General features: G+C 38.6%; 1 protein-coding gene across 3 annotated transcripts in view; it reads right to left on the bottom strand.

The window, feature by feature from the left end:
- Nucleotides 1-18,220, bottom strand: part of ZEB1 (zinc finger E-box binding homeobox 1) — a 180,041-nt gene extending 161,821 nt beyond the window's left edge. For 2 of the 3 annotated variants that reach the window (XM_036912228.2, XM_036912229.2), the window contains exon 1: nucleotides 18,103-18,220. In XM_036912228.2, coding sequence (XP_036768123.2) covers nucleotides 18,103-18,160 — 58 coding nt within the window. In that variant the 5' untranslated portion in view covers nucleotides 18,161-18,220. Of the gene's footprint in view, nucleotides 1-15,585; nucleotides 15,713-18,102 lie in introns of those variants that run through there. The other variant, XM_057498351.1, reaches the window with a different exon arrangement.
- Between the last annotated feature and the right edge of the window lie 214 nt (nucleotides 18,221-18,434).

The following is an 18,434-nucleotide window of genomic DNA, read 5'->3' as shown; positions in this document are numbered from 1 at the left end:
ACAGCACCTGGCATACAATAGATAATATAAATATAGGAGGTGCTATATACCATGCTACTACAGCAACAGCTACTAGTACTTACTGGCATGCCAAGATGAGTAAGAAAGTCTCCATTCTAAAGGATACTATAGTTAGGGAGGGAAGATGACATAGGAACAAATCATAATCTGGTAGAATATGCACAAAAATATAAGTGTAAGAGACAGATTCAAAGGTATAACAGAAGATAATTAACTTCCTCTGAAAAATGGCAAAGGGACCAGGGAAAGCATTTTGAAAGAAGTATCTGAGATGAATTCCTGCTCACCTTTGAAAATACACCAGAAAAGTATGGGACAGTGCAAAAGGAAGTGTTATTTCAGGTAGAAAGAACAAAATTATTTTTAAAGGCATGGAGGAAAACCAACTTGTAGATACAGGAATCTATAGTTAAAAAACAGGAGGCAGGAAGTGGTCAGTAGATAAGTGGAAGAAGTAGCAGGGACAGGTTCATAAATGAGGGCCTTGTAGGTCATGTAAGGGATCTCAATTTTATCCAGTAAGTTAATAAACATGGAGGGAAGAGATCTAATTGTGAGAGTGATTGAATCAGACCTTTTTTTTTTACAAGGATAATTTGGCAGCAGACAGAGAAGAGTCTACTGTAATAAACAATAGTCGATTGTTAAGAGTCTGGGTGAGAAAGGAGGGTCCCACAACAGCAGAAATTGAAATGCAGGGGAAAAGACTGATTTGAGAGATATTTAGGATGTAGAACTGTAGGTACATATCTGGAGCCCAGTCTTCTGGGCAAGAGATGAAGATTTCGAAAACATATGAGACAGTTACAACTAAGAAAGCTGAGTCAGACTTCTAGGTATGGTATGTTGAGTGAGAAGAGAAGCAGCCCTGGGTAACAGCAAAGAGAAAGAGGCTCCATGAGAGAAGAATGGGAAGAGATCAGAAATTAAGAGAAGAGCAATAGTATGGAAGCTAAGAAAGCAAAGTAAGCAAAGCCTTCCAGGAGAGTCAACAATATCAAATACAGGGAATTCAAACAAGGTGAGGACTGGGAAAGGTTCATGGGATTTGGAGGTCACTACAGACCTGGACTACTGTGGTTTCACCTTAACAGCAGGGTGGAGGCCTTATGCAAGGAACTTAGAGACAGTTAAAGAAACTTTCATATCCAAAGGGGGGGATGGATGAAACAGGTGAAGGGGACAAAAAGATACAAGCTTTCAGTTACAACATAAATTAAATGCTGGATAAAAGTACAGCATTGGGAATATAGTCAATAATATTGTAACATCTCTGTATGATGACAGACAGTAACTACGCTTATGGTGGTGAGCATTCAGTAATGTATAACTGTCGAGTGATTATGTATACACCAAAATGAAATAAATACTGTACATCAACTACAATAAATTAAATGAACAAACACTACTGAAGGAAAAAATGTTTTAAAGGACAAAATTATATCCCTTGATGAACTCAAAATAAACGGTAGGTTTAAACAAACCCCCAGTGTAAAGATAAAAGCTATAGAATGTGCAAAACAATTGGTATAGTGCTGAACTCACTAAAACTGTGTAGGAAATAAGAGACCACGAAGATAACATTCACATTGTGCTTAACTGTAGCCACTTTTTTGCACATCTTTCTCTGAAACTTTATCTCTGTGAATTAAAAGTGAAAAATTTGAAAACACTGACTAGGCACAATGTAACTGCTCTCAGTTTTAAAATGTATGAAACCAAGAAAGTAGGATTTGTGTTCTTTTATAATCCTGAGCTTTCAATCTTACTTGAGTCCTGAAAAATATTCCTAAAAACTCAAATAGAAATTTTCATATTGAATTTTGATGAGTAAGACTAAGTCTTTCTGTCTTGGAAACTATGCAAGGCCTACACCTCAGCCAGGCTTGTGACTGAACATCAAAACAGGGTACAGACAAAAATTAACCTGGATTGGATCGCAGACCTAAAACAGCACAGAAGTAAAAAATTTCCTGGAGTGGGCAAAGATTTCTTAAAACACAAAAATCATGAAGTCTAAAAGGATAAAATTATAAATTGGACTTCATCAGAATTTAAAACTTTTGCATTTCAAAGATACCATTAAGAAAATCAAAAGACAAGCCACATAAAGGGAGAAAATATTTTAAATAACCTATATCCATTAAAGAACTTGGGTCCACAATATATAAAGAACTCTTACATCTCAATAATAAAGACAAGCAACCCAATTAAAAACAGACAAATGATTGAAGCAGACAGTTCATAAAAAAAAAAAATCGCAAATGGCCAGTAAGTACATCAAAAGATATTCAAATATCATTAGTACCAGTGAAATCCAAATTAAAACAAAAAGGACACTACCACACAACTACTGGGACAGATAAAATGAAAAACATGGACAAATGTCTGTAAGGAGTAGAGCAACTAGAACTTTCATACATTGTAAAATGTAAAATGTTACAAGCACTTTAGAAACCAGTTTGGCAGTTTCTTACAAAGTTACACATACACTTAAAACTATATATGACCCAGCAATTCTACTCCTGGGTATTTATCCAAAAGAAATGTTAAGCATACATCCATATAAAAATTTGTATGTGAATGTTCATAGCAGTTTTATTCTATAGCAAAACTAGAAACAACCCAAATAGTTAAGTCCATTATAGGTGAATGGGTAAACAAATTGTGGTATATTCATGCAATGGAATATTAGTCACTCAGCCTACAAATACTACACTTGCCAATATAAAAGCAATGAACTACTGATACATTCAATAACATGAATTAAATCTTATCAACCTTATGCTGAGGAAAAGAAGGTAGATAAAAGAGCACTTACTTTGTGATTGTTTATGTGAACCTCTAGAAACAGTAAACCTAATCTCTAGTGATCAAAAGAGATCACTGGTTGCTTGAGTCAGAGGTAGGGAAGGTTGACAGAGATGAGGTACAAGGGAACTTTATGCGATGATGCAAAGGTTGTACAGCTTAATTATGGTGGTAGTTACATAGATGTGTAAGTATGTCAAAAATCACAATGTACATGTGTAATGATATACATAAATTACATACCTCAATAAACTTTATTAAAACATGCACACAAAAAGGGTATCATTTCAACTTTTGTCTTAGGATTGCTTTGATCTATACTATAAGGGCATATTATGTCTTTAAAAAACATACAACCATCTTAAATATATTCCAAATGAAATGAATGAAACAGTATGAAAAGCTGAGGCCCTCACACTCCTTAGGCTACTCAAATACAGAATATAAAGTTTAGCTTCCTTGAGCTTGGTTTCTTTGTTTTATGTAACAGAGTAACACCAGGGTATTATCCTTGAAATCAACATCAGTATTATACATAAAAGTAATGTGGTAAGTTCTCTTTGAATATAATGCCCCTTAAAAAGAGTCCAAGACACCCCAAAGTATAGATCCACTGGGCAGAAAATAAGTAAGGACATGGAAGCACTGAACAACACAGTAGAGCAGATGGACCTAATAGACATCTATAGAACTCTACATCCAAAAGCAGCGGGATATACATTCTTCTCAAGTGCACATGGAACATTCTCCAGAATAGACCACATACTAGGCCACAAAAAGAGCCTCAGAAAATTCCAAAAGATTGAAATCCTACCAACCAACTTTTCAGACCACAAAGGCATAAAACTAGAAATAAACTGTACAAAGAAAGCAAAGAGGCTCACAAACACATGGAGGCTAAACAACATGCTCCTAAATAATCAATGGATCAGTGACCAAATCAAAATGGAGATCCAGCAATATATGGAAACAAATGACAACAACAACACTAAGCCCCAACTTCTGTGGGACACAGCAAAAGCAGTCTTAAGAGGAAAGTATATAGCAATCCAAGCATATTTAAAAAAGGAAGAACAATCCCAAATGAATGGTCTAATGTCACAATTATCGAAATTGGAAAAAGAAGAACAGATGAGGCCTAAGGTCAGCAGAAGGAGGGACATAATAAAGATCAGAGAAGAAATAAATAAAATTGAGAAGAATAAAACAATAGCAAAAATCAATGAAACCAAGAGCTGTTTCTTCGAGAAAATAAACAAAATAGATAAGCCTCTAGCCAGACTTATTAAGAAGAAAAGAGAGTCAACACAAATCAACAGTATCAGAAACGAGAAAGGAAAAATCACGACGGACCCCACGGAAATGCAAAGAATTATTGGAGAATACTATGAAAACCTATATGCTAACAAGCTGGGAAACCTAGGAGAAATGGACAACTTCCTAGAAAAATATAACCTTCCAAGATTGACCCAGGAAGAAACAGAAAATCTAAACAGACCAATTACGAGCAACGAAATTGAAGCGGTAATCAAAAAACTACCCAAGAACAAAACCCCCGGGCCAGATGGATTTACCTCGGAATTTTATCAGACATACAGGGAAGACATAATACCCATCTCCTTAAAGTTTTCCAAAAAATAGAGGAGGAGGGGATACTCCCAAACTCATTCTATGAAGCTAACATCACCCTAATACCAAAACCAGGCAAAGACCCCACCAAAAAAGAAAACTACAGACCAATATCCCTGATGAACGTAGATGCAAAAATACTCAACAAAATATTAGCAAACCGAATTCAAAAATACATCAAAAGGATCATACACCATGACCAAGTGGGATTCATCCCAGGGATGCAAGGATGGTACAACATTCGAAAGTCCATCAACATCATCCACCACATCAACAAAAAGAAAGACAAAAACCACATGATCATCTCCATAGATGCTGAAAAAGCATTTGACAAAGTTCAACATTCATTCATGTTAAAAACTCTCAGCAAAATGGGAATAGAGGGCAAGTACCTCAACATAATAAAGGCCATCTATGATAAACCCACAGCCAACATTATATTGAACAGCGAGAAGCTGAAAGCATTTCCTCTGAGATCGGGAACTAGACAGGGATGCCCACTCTCTCCACTGTTATTTAACATAGTACTGGAGGTCCTAGCCACGGCAATCAGACAAAACAAAGAAATACAAGGAATCCAGATTGGTAAAGAAGAAGTTAAACTGTCACTATTTGCAGATGACATGATACTGTACATAAAAAACCCTAAAGACTCCACCCCAAAACTACTAGAACTGATATCAGAATACAGCAAAGTTGCGGGATACAAAATCAACACACAGAAATCTGTGGCTTTCCTGTATACTAACAATGAACCAACAGAAAGAGAAATCAGGAAAACAACTCCATTCACATTTGCATCAAAAAAAATAAAATACCTAGGAATAAACCTAACCAAAGAAGTGAAAGACTTATACTCTGAAAACTACAAGTCACTCTTAAGAGAAATTAAAGGGGACACTAACAGATGGAAACTCAGCCCATGCTCGTGGCTAGGAAGAATTAATATCGTTAAAATGGCCATCCTGCCCAAAGCAATATACAGATTTGATGCAATCCCTATGAAACTACCAGCAACATTCTTCAATGAACTGGAACAAATAATTCAAAAATTCATATGGAAACACCAAAGACCCCGAATAGCCAAAGCAATCCTGAGAAAGAAGAATAAAGTAGGGGGGATCTCACTCCCCAACTTCAAGCTCTACTATAAAGCCATAGTAATCAAGACAATTTGGTACTGGCACAAGAGCAGAGCCACAGACCAATGGAACAGACTAGAGAATCCAGACATTAACCCAGACATATATGGTCAATTAATATTTGATAAAGGAGCCATGGACATACAATGGCGAAATGACAGTCTCTTCAACAGGTGGTGCTGGCAAAACTGGACAGCTACATGTAGGAGAATGAAACTGGACCATTGTCTAACCCCATATACAAAAGTAAACTCAAAATGGATCAAAGACCTGAATGTAAGCCATGAAACAATTAAACTCTTGGAAGAAAACATAGGCAAAAACCTCTTAGACATAAACATGAGTGACCTCTTCTTGAACATATCTCCCTGGGCAAGGAAAACAACAGCAAAAATGAGTAAGTGGGACTATATTAAGCTGAAAAGCTTCTGTACAGCAAAAGACACCATCAATAGAACAAGAAGGATCCCTACAGTATGGGAGAATATATTTGAAAATGACACATCCGATAAAGGCTTGACGTCCAGAGTATATAAGGAGCTCACACGCCTCAACAAACAAAAAACAAATAACCCAATTAAAAAATGGGCAGAGGAACTGAACAGACAGTTCTCCAAAAAAGAAATACAGATGGCCAACAGACACATGAAAAGATGCTCCACATCGCTAATTATCAGAGAAATGCAAATTAAAACTACAATGAGGTATCACCTCACACCAGTAAGGATGGCTGCCATCCAAAAGACAAACAACAACAAATGTTGGCGAGGCTGTGGAGAAAGGGGAACCCTCCTACACTGCTGGTGGGAATGTAAGTTAGTTCAACCATTGTGGAAAGCAGTATGGAGGTACATCAAAATGCTCAAAACAGACTTACCATTTGACCCAGGAATTGCACTCCTAGGAATTTACCCTAAGAACGCAGCAATCAAGTTTGAGAAAGACAGATGCACCCCTATGTTTATTGCAGCACTATTTACAATAGCCAAGAATTGGAAGCAACCTAAATGTCCATCAATAGATGAATGGATAAAGAAGATGTGGTACATATACACAATGGAATACTACTCAGCCATAAGAAAAAGGCAAATCCAATCATTTGCAGCAACATGGATGGAGCTGGAGGGTATTATGCTCAGTGAAACAAGCCAAGTGGAGAAAGAGAAATACCAAATGATTTCACTTATCTGTGGAATATAAGAACAAAGGAAAAACTGAAGGAACAAAACAGCAGCAGAATCACAGAACTCAAGAATGGACTAACAGGTACCAAAGGGAAAGGAACTGGGGAGGATGGGTGGGTAGGGAGGGATAAGGGGGGGAGAAGTAGGGGGGTACTAAGATTAACATGCATGGGGGGGTAGGAGAAAAGGGAGGGCTGTACAACACAGAGAAGGCAAGTAGTGATTCTACAACATTTTGCTATGCTGATGGACAGTGACTGTAAAGGGGTTTATAGGGGAGACCTGGTATAGGGGAGAGCTTAGTAAACATAATATTCGTCATGTAAGTGTAGATTAGTGATACCAAAAACAAAGCAAAAAAAAAAAAAAGGGCAGTTCCTGTGTGGTAACCTCCAACGAGTTCTACACAAGGGTATAAAGGGCATATAAAAGTGTAGGCAAAGGGTCTGTTTGTGTTTATACAGAGGATCAAAGCCTAATTGGGCTACCCCGAAAATGAACTAAGATACGATATGAAAAAGAACTTCCAACATCTGCACTCTCTGGAAGACTCATGCCAGAAGATGATCATCAAAAAACCCCAACAAAGATCCACACACTGCTACAGGTGTAGATGCATTCATCCCACCAGTTCCTGGACTTGCCATGGGAATGAGGAAGGAGATATCTAAGCTGGCCTGTGCATACAGTAAAACAACAAATTTGACTGGATCTGTTGGAACTCAACCAAGAATTTGGAGAAGTGCAAATTGTAGCGCTCCAAAGTCTTACAACTACAGACTATTTACAGTTAAAAGAACATATGGCATGTGAACAGTCCCCAGGAATGGGTTGTTTTAATTTGTCTGATTTCTCTCAGACTGTTCAAGTTCAGTTGGACAATATCCACCATATCATAGATAAGTTTTCACAAATGCCTAAGGTGCCTAACTGGTTTTCTTGGTTTCACTGGAGATGGCTGGTAATTACAGGTATGCTTTGGTTATGTAACTATACTCCTATTATGTTAATGTGTGTGCGCAATTTAAGTAGTAGCTTAAAACCTATACATGCTGAAGTTACTCTACAAGAAGATATGTCAAAGAAATAATCAATCTTCCCATGTTTTCTTCTGCCTGCTACTTCTATAGCTTTTCTTCTTCCTTCCTAATTACAACCCTTAAATAGAATTCGTGCCTCATATCAAATTTACCGAGTATCATAATTCTTCCAAGTGGTAAAGATACCTCAAGACAAATGCTGGGCATAGAAGCCACAGGGCATAAATATGCAAAGAAGTAAAAAGCTAACCTTTTCAAACAATAAGGCTTCCCTCTCACTTACCAACTTCACATTTCCCTGTATGGCCCCGGAAGATGACTGGTTAGCCAGAGACGGGTAAGATTCCTCAAGGGAGGAACAACCTAAGACTGGCACAGTCGCAGGGGGGCCATCAGGTGAGAAATTGGGGATCAACAGAGGTGAGGCTTAGAACCTCACCCCCCCCTGTTCTGAGAGAAATCTTCTGCATACGTGGATGTTTTATTGCCCTGGTCTAGCTTGGATTAACACATAGTCTACAGGCACACACCTGATCATCTACATTTGCTCTCTTACAACACTAAACTATGTTTTCTACCTTTATCTTGTATCTACCTACCACTTCAGCATTTTATTAAAAATAATAATAATAAAGAGAGAAATGTGGTATCCACATATAAATCAAGTATAAAAACCAAATGAGTATTCATATTTGAACTGACTGTTTAGAGTTCATAATGCATGAGCAAAACCGAAAGTTTCTGTGATGACTGCCCTTGTACTGTTCACTATGTAACTTATTCATTATGTAAGAATTTGTTCTCCATGTAAGAACTTGTTTGTTATGCCTCAGAAGATTGGAGACTGACGAAAATTAGGCTTGGGGTGGATTAATGATTGTCCATTGAGCATTGACTCCCCTATACAGAATTTTATTGTCGTTAACAACCATTTGATCAATAAATATGAGAGATGCCCTCACAAAAAAAAAAAAAAAAAAGGACTTCCAATGGTAAAATAAATAAGTACCGGGATGTAATGTATAGCATAAGGAATATAGTCAAGATATTGTAACAGCTTGGTAGGGTGATAGCTGGAACCTAGAATTATGTATATAAATGTTCTACTACTGTGTTGTACACTTGAAACTAATGTAATGTAATACTGTGCGTCAACTACCCTTCAATAAAAAATAATTATTTAAAAAAAATAAATAAATAAAATAAAATAAAATAAAAAGAGTCCAAGAGAGCCTTCCTCAAGCTGAAAGACATATAAAAAATAGCATTAAGATACTATTCTATTACTGATTTAACAAACAGCCTTGTCCTTAAGGCTAGAACAACTAAGCATTGTTTAGGGTCAAAGCTACAGAAACAATGAACAAATTTTATAACAACATCCTTTTAGATGGTAGTTATATAGTTAATATCCAACAAGACGTTATGAAATTGTTAGCTGATGCAAGATGTATTTACAACAAATAAACTTAATGTAATAAGTAAATTTTAAAAAGAACATATACTGAATGCTAAAACATGTACTAGGCACAGTGCTTCATACATCTAATTTAACCTAACAATAAGGTTATCATCCCCTTTTTATATATATGGGGAAATTCAAGCATTGGAAAATTAAGTAACTCGGCCACAGTGACTCAGCTAGTAAATTACTGGATAACCCAAACTTTTAACCAGTATGTTTGCTCCTCTTAAGAAAGAATTGCTATATTCAAAGGTGAACTTCAGATGCATTAAAGACCTAAATATGAAAGGTAAAACTACAAAACTATTAGAAGAAAATCTAGGAAAATATCTTTGCAGTTTATGGATCAAGAAAGATGTCTTACTGACCACAAACTAAAAAATTTGATAGATTTAACTACATTAAAATTAAGGATTTCTGTACCATAATCAGTCAACTTAATAAATGATACATTAGGGAAAAGTTTACCATGTCTTAAACCACCATGGGACTGCTGTCCCAAATACACAAGGAATTCTGGGAAACAAACAAGTCAAAACCCAACCAAAAGGAAGGGCAAAGGGTATAACAGATCAGATAATGAAAACAGAAACCCAAATGGCTAACAGTGATATGAAGAAATGATCGACCTCCCTCATCAACAGAGAAAAACATATTACAGCAACCATGAAATTTTATTTAACAACAGTTAAATGAGTAAAATGTAGGATGCTCCACCATAGCAAAAGCTGGCAAAATGTAAGAAAGTAGAATTTTTATACCTTGTTGGTGAGGGTAAAAATTGGCATGCCCTTTTTAGATATAATCTGGCAGAACTTAGATTAAACGTGATATTTAACTTCAACCTATAACAGCAAATCATCCCCGCATATATATCCCCAGAAAAACTCTTCCACAGCCATTAGCAACAGCTAGAAAGATGTTTACCACAGAACTATTTGTACCCAAAAGTGGGAGTCAACCTGTACATCTATCATTAAAGGAACTCATAAGTAATGTGTGCTAGAGCAAATCATGCAATATTGCACAGTTAGAAGCAATGAACTAGATGTACATACATGAACAGATTTCAAAGAACACTGAATGAACTAAAATACATAGCAAAAAAGCAGTTATGTAGATGCAAAACACAAAAGAACTACACAATTTTACAAGGATAGAGATGTAACCAAGAATATCTAAAAAATATGTTAGACTGGGTACAAGTGAGGGTTGGGAAAGGATAGCGTGTACGGTGTTAAGAACAGGAATAAAAAGGAAAAAATGTAATCCAAATTAAGAAGACTATGCTTCTAAGCAATATTCTATGCAACTCAAATGTTTTGTTACAGTCACATCAACTATTAAATTTGATAAGATTTATGCAAGTGGTTAGAAACCCTTTTATCTGAGATGATTGAGCATTCTACACATCTTGGTCTTAACTACAATAAATTTGAAAATTCATGGCATCTAGTTCTCAGTTGTTACAAATGGTCTAATAAAAGGAACCTGAGCTCCGAACCTGAAAACTATAACCTAGTCCAAGCTAACTAGTACTAGAACCTTAGCAATCATTTTATCTCTTTAATCTGTTTTCTTATCTGTAGAAATGGACTTGGATTATTCTCCAAATCCCTCCAAAATTATTTCATTAATTTCTTAATTAGAATTTATTCATATGTAACTATGTTCTCTCCTCCAACTCTCCCCCCAACAAAAAAAGCAAAAAACCAGAGTATCAATCTAAGAGGGTTAGAAAAAAGATGTAGCAATAGGAGTGAATAGCAACTTAAGTTTTTCAGTAGAAAGGAAAAAGCATTAAAGAGATACAGTGATTTGTATAGCCTTTTCAAGTATCTAAGGCGAGTAAGGTTATCTTGAGCCCAAGTTCAGACAATCTATTCTTTGAAGAGTATCAGTGTATGTTGTCCCACATGTCACTATTACCCCCTTAAAACCACGTTAAAGCCTCTTGTGGATTTTATACTTGAAGATCCTAAATTTCAGCTTATCTGTATCAGTTTTCAGATAAAAAAAACCTCTGAAGAGCCTTCCATATTAAAAATATAAGATTCCAAAAGAACGATGAAATTTTAATCAATAAACTAGTCACACTCTGAGCATTTAACGAAAACCAAACATTCAATTAGAATGTGGGTCGAATGGATATAAAGATCTCAAAGATTAGGAAAATTAGAATATATTGTGAGTTGATGACCATGAATAGTAACTGAGGTATCTAAACAACAATGGTGCCACATTTTATAAATAGAAAATTGATATGGGATTAAGATACCTAAAAACCAAAACTGGAATATTTAAAATATCTAAAAATTTGAAATTATAATACTTTAAGAAGAAAATAGAGATCTTGCTATATTCTTAGAATATGGCAGTAAACATGAGAAATTGACCTAATCCCCGCATTTATCTTCCATTCACATTTAATTTTAAATATGGATGGGGAGGGAGGGGAAGGGGAGAGGGAATTAAGAGGTCACAAGCCATCTGTTGCTAATAATTCCAGCACACATGTAGTTGGTACTGCAAAACAGATGATAACACTTTTCCCAGGCTGCCATACTCTAAGGTCTTCTACTAACAGCTACAGTTTATAACTTACACTCCATGCCTCAAGTCTCAATAAATATATAAAGTGGATTATGAGGAGATATGGACAGATAAATGAAACCCCAATGATTAGAGAGGACATGTATTAAATAACAGGAGGATGTTTTAGTAAATGAGATAAACTAGTTTCTTAGAGAATAAAAAAATAAGAATCTAATAATATTTCAAAGCTAAAATACAGTTATAGACTTGAACTTAGCTTTTTCTGCTCTACCTTTGGAGTTTTTCAACTAAACTACACCTAAACGATACACTCCAAAATATGTTTTAACTATGTTAATGAAGTGAGTTCTAAATATTAAACAATTTTCTTTTCTGAAAACAATCTTAAGGCAAATTTTATTTATTAGAGAGCATTTTGCTTTTTAAGTAGTAATAGCATGTTGCCATATTTTCAAGCAAATTAGTCTCAGGTTAACAAGCACACTATTTACCTTCATCAAGATTAAAATCTAGATATGCTCACACCATACTGAAATTTTTTATTTGTTAAAATTGATGTCCCAATAAAGCTTCCTTTAGGAATACAATTCTCAAAACACTGTCCCACCCAAAGGAAAGATTATTTCTGATAGCAATGCCTGTATAATTGCTCAGATTTAACTTTAACTGGGGTTGCTAAAAAACTTTTTTTACACTGTGTATATCCATTTATTTTCTTTAACTTGTAGAAACTTACAGGCTTTTAAAAAATGTTTTAAAAAACCATTTTGTATTTCCTAATCAGAGCACTTTTCCAGTTAGAAATTTAAAAAAATTTTTTTCAACTATGAACTTTTTACTTTAGCTTTTATCTCGATTAGAAATAAACATACATTTTCCCATAAATTAGTGATCATGCTGCAAAGCTTAAGAAACCTTTTTTTTCATCCTAAATACTATTTCTACAATTCCATCAAGTTCTCTAACCTCTCACTGCACTCCTGCATACTAATATGTATCTTCTTCCAACATGTATCATATGATTTTTTTTCTTTACTGCAATTCAGTACAGGTAGTTAAGAGTGGCTGTCAGTATAATTCCACATGATACTGCATCTGTGTTTACATCTGGCTCTAATCACATACTTAGAGTGATTTATAGAAGGGAAAGAAAAAAGGGGGAAAAACAAAATAAAAACACCTATGAGAAATGACTGCTGTTATTTTAAAAATAGTCCCAACTTCTTGATAGAACTTTCTCACCACATGCTTCAAAGCCACTAGAACTGCAAACATATGGTATGGCATTCAAAAATGCTAGATACTAGAGAAAGAAAGAAAAAGGTATTAACCAAACATCTCATATGCTTTCGCCTAAGGGTCATCTTGACAAATGAACGATGCTTTCAATTATAAGATACTTTAAATTTTGCTCCATGTTACAATTATGTATGTCATGGCTTTGTGGTAAAGTTCCTCAGTTCCTTAAAAAAGTTCCTTAAAATGGTGGTTTTGTTTTTTTTTAACCATTTTACTGGTAACTTATTTACTACTCCCAGCTCTAGAAATTAGGAGAAAACCAAATTCAAGAAACATTGGTCAGGAAGCATAAAACTGTATTTATTCAGACATGCAATGCACATACATGCCCACTCTTGAAGAGCCATGATACCCCCCAAATGAGAAATTCACAGGCTTACTTGATAATTCAGGTAATTTCAACTTTAATTCAAGATAAATAGTATTACTATTACATTATGGCATTAGTGGTGTACACACAGAAACACCATTAAAAATAACTACGGAAATAAATACCTCTAACATTTGACCTAATGAAATACTTCATTTAGGAATGTATTAATACATGCAGTTATATTAATGTAATTATGTGAACATAAATCAAAAAGCATAACTAAATACAGTAAGTCTTGTGCAATTATTTATAAATGGAAGTTATAATACCGATTTACATGGTTTGAAAAGTGAGAATTCTTTGAATGCAAGCATGTGATAAAAATCAAACTATAGACTTTTACAACACTGCATTTAAAACCCCAAAACAAACTTATGTTCCTTAATTTATAATTGGTAAATTTAAAATTATACACTACCTGATTCTGATTCTTAAAGTAGAAGGGAAGGAAAAGATAAAATCTAAAAATCACTAATATCTGAGGGGCTGCTCATTAAGCAGTTGTCTGCCAACCCATGTTTAAGTCTACAAAAGTTATAGGAAAATAATTACACAATACTATTAATCAATTAATTGCAATTTTCTTACCATATTTAACCTTTTAATGTGTAAAAATATTTCTTCAGGGTTCTTACTATGAATAGAAAGGTTAAATATATGCTAAGTATGCAAAAAAATATATGGGCCAATCATTACATATTCTTCTACAAATCTAGCAATATAAAACTTTTTTTTTTTTACAGCATTAATACATCTGGTCTAAAGCAAGACTAAAGTGATAGCAATCTCAATTTCAGGACATAAAAAGCTCAAATTTATAAAAATGGCCAAGCTAAAACATTCCTACTTCTTTTCAGTCTTAGTAGACTAGAAAATGCATAAGCCTAATTTACCCAGGGCTAGTTTACATAACACTAAGACTCCGAATTACACCAAAGGTCCCTATCCATGCAGAGGTCCCAATCAACAGGAGATAGGGACTTATGGTACTACTACTACACAAAACATCACTTTTGTTAGCATCCTCTACTGGTGGTTTCCAAAGACAGCAAGTAGAAATGGTGCAAATAACAGAAAAATAGGTACCTGCTGTTACATCTAAAGTGAATTACTCAGATTGTGGTCATTAGTAGCTAGAATATATTTCTCAAAAAAAAAAAAAGGTAAGAAAACCACACATAGAGTATAAGTGGAAAATGAGAAGACAAATTTTTAAAATACAACGAACAAAGCATTATATTGTAAATGGCAACAATCGATTTAAGCAATTGGAATACTACTCTTTTGTAGTTGACTAATATCATTACCATAAAGTTACTACATAAGGTTTGATCCTCTGGCCAAATCATGCTCAGTTGGTTTACCTCTGTCAAGTTACATTACTTGATTCTCCCATTAATATCCTACACTGCAGATATATTCCAGAAAGGAAATTAAAATGTTTTAGTGGAGGCTTAAACAGCAAAATCTGCATACTTTATTTTAAAATGAACAAAAAAATTATTTACATATAAATAATAGCATACTCTATGACTATTTCTCACTGTATATATATCTTTTACCCTGTCATTCAAAAGATTTAAGAGCTAACATTTTTCCCAAGCAATTCTCTTCCACAAACAACTCCAACTTAAATATGATTGCATTGCTAAGAAATATTAACCAGCACCTACCCTAAGGTTTCCTAACACAATGGCATATGACCATTTTTAATTCACAGATTATAAGGCTTAATCTCAAAACAGCATGGCTGTAATCATCAGCACTAGATGAAATGCATTTGAGAACAAAAAAATACAAGCACAGAGCCGAAAGTGATGAAAATGGAAGGTACCTGTAGTAGTACAGTGCTATCTTAAACACCTTTTGTTTTCCGAGAGTAATGCATACTGCAGACAAGACATTTTGTGCTAACAAGCCCCAAATCTGTTTTTCTAATATTAAACACAAAGAAAAATACTGACAACAAGCGTGGTAAATAAATTCCTCCCTCGAGAATGAAAGCAGCAGACAGGAGGGGGCTGACATACATGCAGGAGAAAACTAAACACCATCTTTTTTCTACCTGCACAAGTTGCCATTTGCTGCAGCGATCGAGAACCTCTTTTTCCTGTTGACTTCAAGTACCTTTCAGGATAGCTTTTTTTCCCTTAAGTCATCTGTTGATATGCCTTATGGGTGTAATGTTCATATCACAGGATCTTTAGAAGAAAAATCCATTCTTTCCTGTTCAGGTAAACATGTTTACAGCAGCTGCACAGACGCTGGGTGGTTCAGACTCACATGTCACACACACGTCGTCAGCAACAAGAAAAGCCCCTTTTTCTGGTGATGAACATTTTAAATAAGGTAAAGAGCCAACAGCCCTCGCTGAACCAACTTACCTTTCATAAGCCACATCAGCAACAGCGGCTGTAGCTCTATATAGAACACACAGTATTTGACGCTAAAACAGGAAATTAAATTGCAATGGCCTGTGCGCCGCTCCTTGCTATAACGAATCATCTCTCCACAATGAGGATACCAAATATTAGTTATCGGTCCTAACAAACGTCTTTAAAAAGCGAATGTTTATTCGAATAACTAAAAACCATTCATGAAAGCAGTGATTTCAGTGTCAGCCCAATATATAATAAATGTTTACGATTGGAAGGAAACATCATGAAACAGCTTAAAATCTTGGTATCTGCTTCTAGACAGGAAATCCCACACAAAATCTAAAATTGCCAGGAAAGGTTACAAAACCTCGCGTTTCGCATCCCAGAGGGGAGGGAGAAAGGGAGCAAGGGAGCCGGGGAGGTGGGGGTGGGGTGGGGCGGGGGAAGCGCTAGAGAGTTTGCACTCAAACACACATTTCCTTATTTTTCTGGAAGGTACAGCGATCCCATTACAGGCGCATTTATTGTCCTACTCCTAAAACTCGTTTTAAAAATAACGCAGGAGCCCAAAGGAGTCCCTTGGTCCGAAACGTACGCGTAATTCCTTATATAGTCTGGGCTGCAGCCCGCAGCAGGGCCGTTGCCGCCCATTATTATACAAACAGGTACCCGGCCGCCGGGTGGGAGACCTCGCCTTTGCCTGCCGCCCCCGGGCGGACAAGTCTTGCTCCTCTCACCACAGAAACTGTCCAGACAATAACAATCAGCAGACATTTCACTGCTGAACAAGAGGGAGAGAGAGCACAGAATCGCCCCGAGATACGCAGAAATGCAAGCAACTTACAATGTCTCTCCAAACTGGAAAAGGCGACTGTGCAACCACCACCACATGTTCGGGTCTGACGCTCTCTCGCTGTCTCTCTCCCCCGTTATTCACTATTATTTTTAACTCTCACGCCGGGCAGGGACGTGTGTGTTTCCCCGGCACATGGACACAAATCAATAAACACTGCAGCTGCAGCGCACCCGCGCGTCCGTGGGTCCGTCCGCCCCCTCCCCCACCCGCCTTCCACCCGAGACCCAGCGCGCCACCCAAGCTCCATTACCCGGCGTCAGCGCTCCGCGCGTCCGGCCCAGGTAACAACTTCCCCAAAAACCGAAAAGAGAAAAAAAAAGACAGGCGTCCGCACAGAGCCCCATCCCGGCGCGGAAAAGCAGTCCTCCCCGGGGAGGGGATCTGTCTGTGGTGCTTCCCCGACTCTGAGACCAGGTAACAACTCCACAAACGCACGCGCCGCCCAGCTCGCCGCCAGCTCGAGGTCTCCCGGAGCGGTAAGTAGGTGCCCGCTCGAGCCCGGAGTCCCCGGCCGCCCCGCCAGCTCCCCACGGAACGTGGACGGCACTCCCAGGGCTCGCCTCACCGTCCCCAGCCGGGACCCAGGAGAAGGGAGGGGAGCCGCTGAAGGCCCCGCGCTTCCGTCCTGCTGCCCCCCATTCCGCGGGCGCGCCTTGCTGGCGGGTCATAACTTCATCGCCGCCAGCCCAGCCCGGTCCGCCCGCGGCGCGCTCCGCCAGGACCCGCGCAGACGCGCGCACGGACGGCACGCAGCCCGCAGCCGCCGCCGGCCGCCCGGCCCGGCCCAAGCCGCGGGGCCCGAGCGACAGCGACCGCCCCGGCCGGGGCCGCGGCGCGCGGAAGGCACTTTGCAGGGTCAGCGCGGGGCACAAGTTACTTCCCCGGCTCCCGGGGGCCTCCGCGCTGAAGGAGGATAACACGGAGGAGGATGAGAGGGGGAGGCGCCGAGGGGCAGGCGAGTGGGGAAAAGTGCGAAAGAAGCAACAGCCGCTCCACCCAGGACCAGAAAAGTGGCCGGCCGCGTCCCGGCCGCCCGCCCAGCACCGGGGATGCGGCGGCGGCGGCGGCGGCGGCTAACGGTCCATGGAGGCGGCAGGCGGCAGAAGCCGCTAGGCGGAGAGACCAGGTAAGAGACATAACGGTTCAGGGAGAGCGGGCGGCCGCGGCGCGGCTCCGGCAGCGGCGGCTGCGGAGGGGGGCAGAGAGCACTACTTTCTACTTTCCCACTCCACTTGGCCCGTCCCTGCTCCGGCCGCCCCCAGCCCGGCTCGCCCCCCTCACCCCCGGGGCGCCCCGGCTGCCCGTCTCCCCCTGACTCCGCCGCTCCCCGGTCCCCTACGCCACTCACCGTTATTGCGCCGCGGGTTCGCCTGCTTTCTGCGCTTACACCTGGGGCCATCCGCCATGATCCTCTCGCTTGTGTCTAAATGCTCGAGTCACCTCCTCCCCCTCCCTCCCTCTTCCCCCCACCCCTCCGCCTCCACCCCTTCCCCCTCCCCACCGCACCTGGTTTACGACACTCGCGGCTTTACGACATCACCTTCCTTACACCTAGAGCCGTTTGCTCTACGGCCGGAACCTTGTTGCTAGGGAGAGGACGGTTTGCGGCAACTGTAGAAGCAGCTGAGTTTGAATCGAGGGGAGAGGAAAAAGTATCCCTCAGGTGTCGCGGGGTGGGGA

Source organism: Manis pentadactyla, chromosome 3 (assembly GCF_030020395.1).
Source record: "Manis pentadactyla isolate mManPen7 chromosome 3, mManPen7.hap1, whole genome shotgun sequence".
Lineage (NCBI taxonomy): Eukaryota > Metazoa > Chordata > Mammalia > Pholidota > Manidae > Manis > Manis pentadactyla.
Note: the sequence above shows the minus strand (reverse complement) of the source record. Positions and strands in the feature narration are given on the sequence as shown.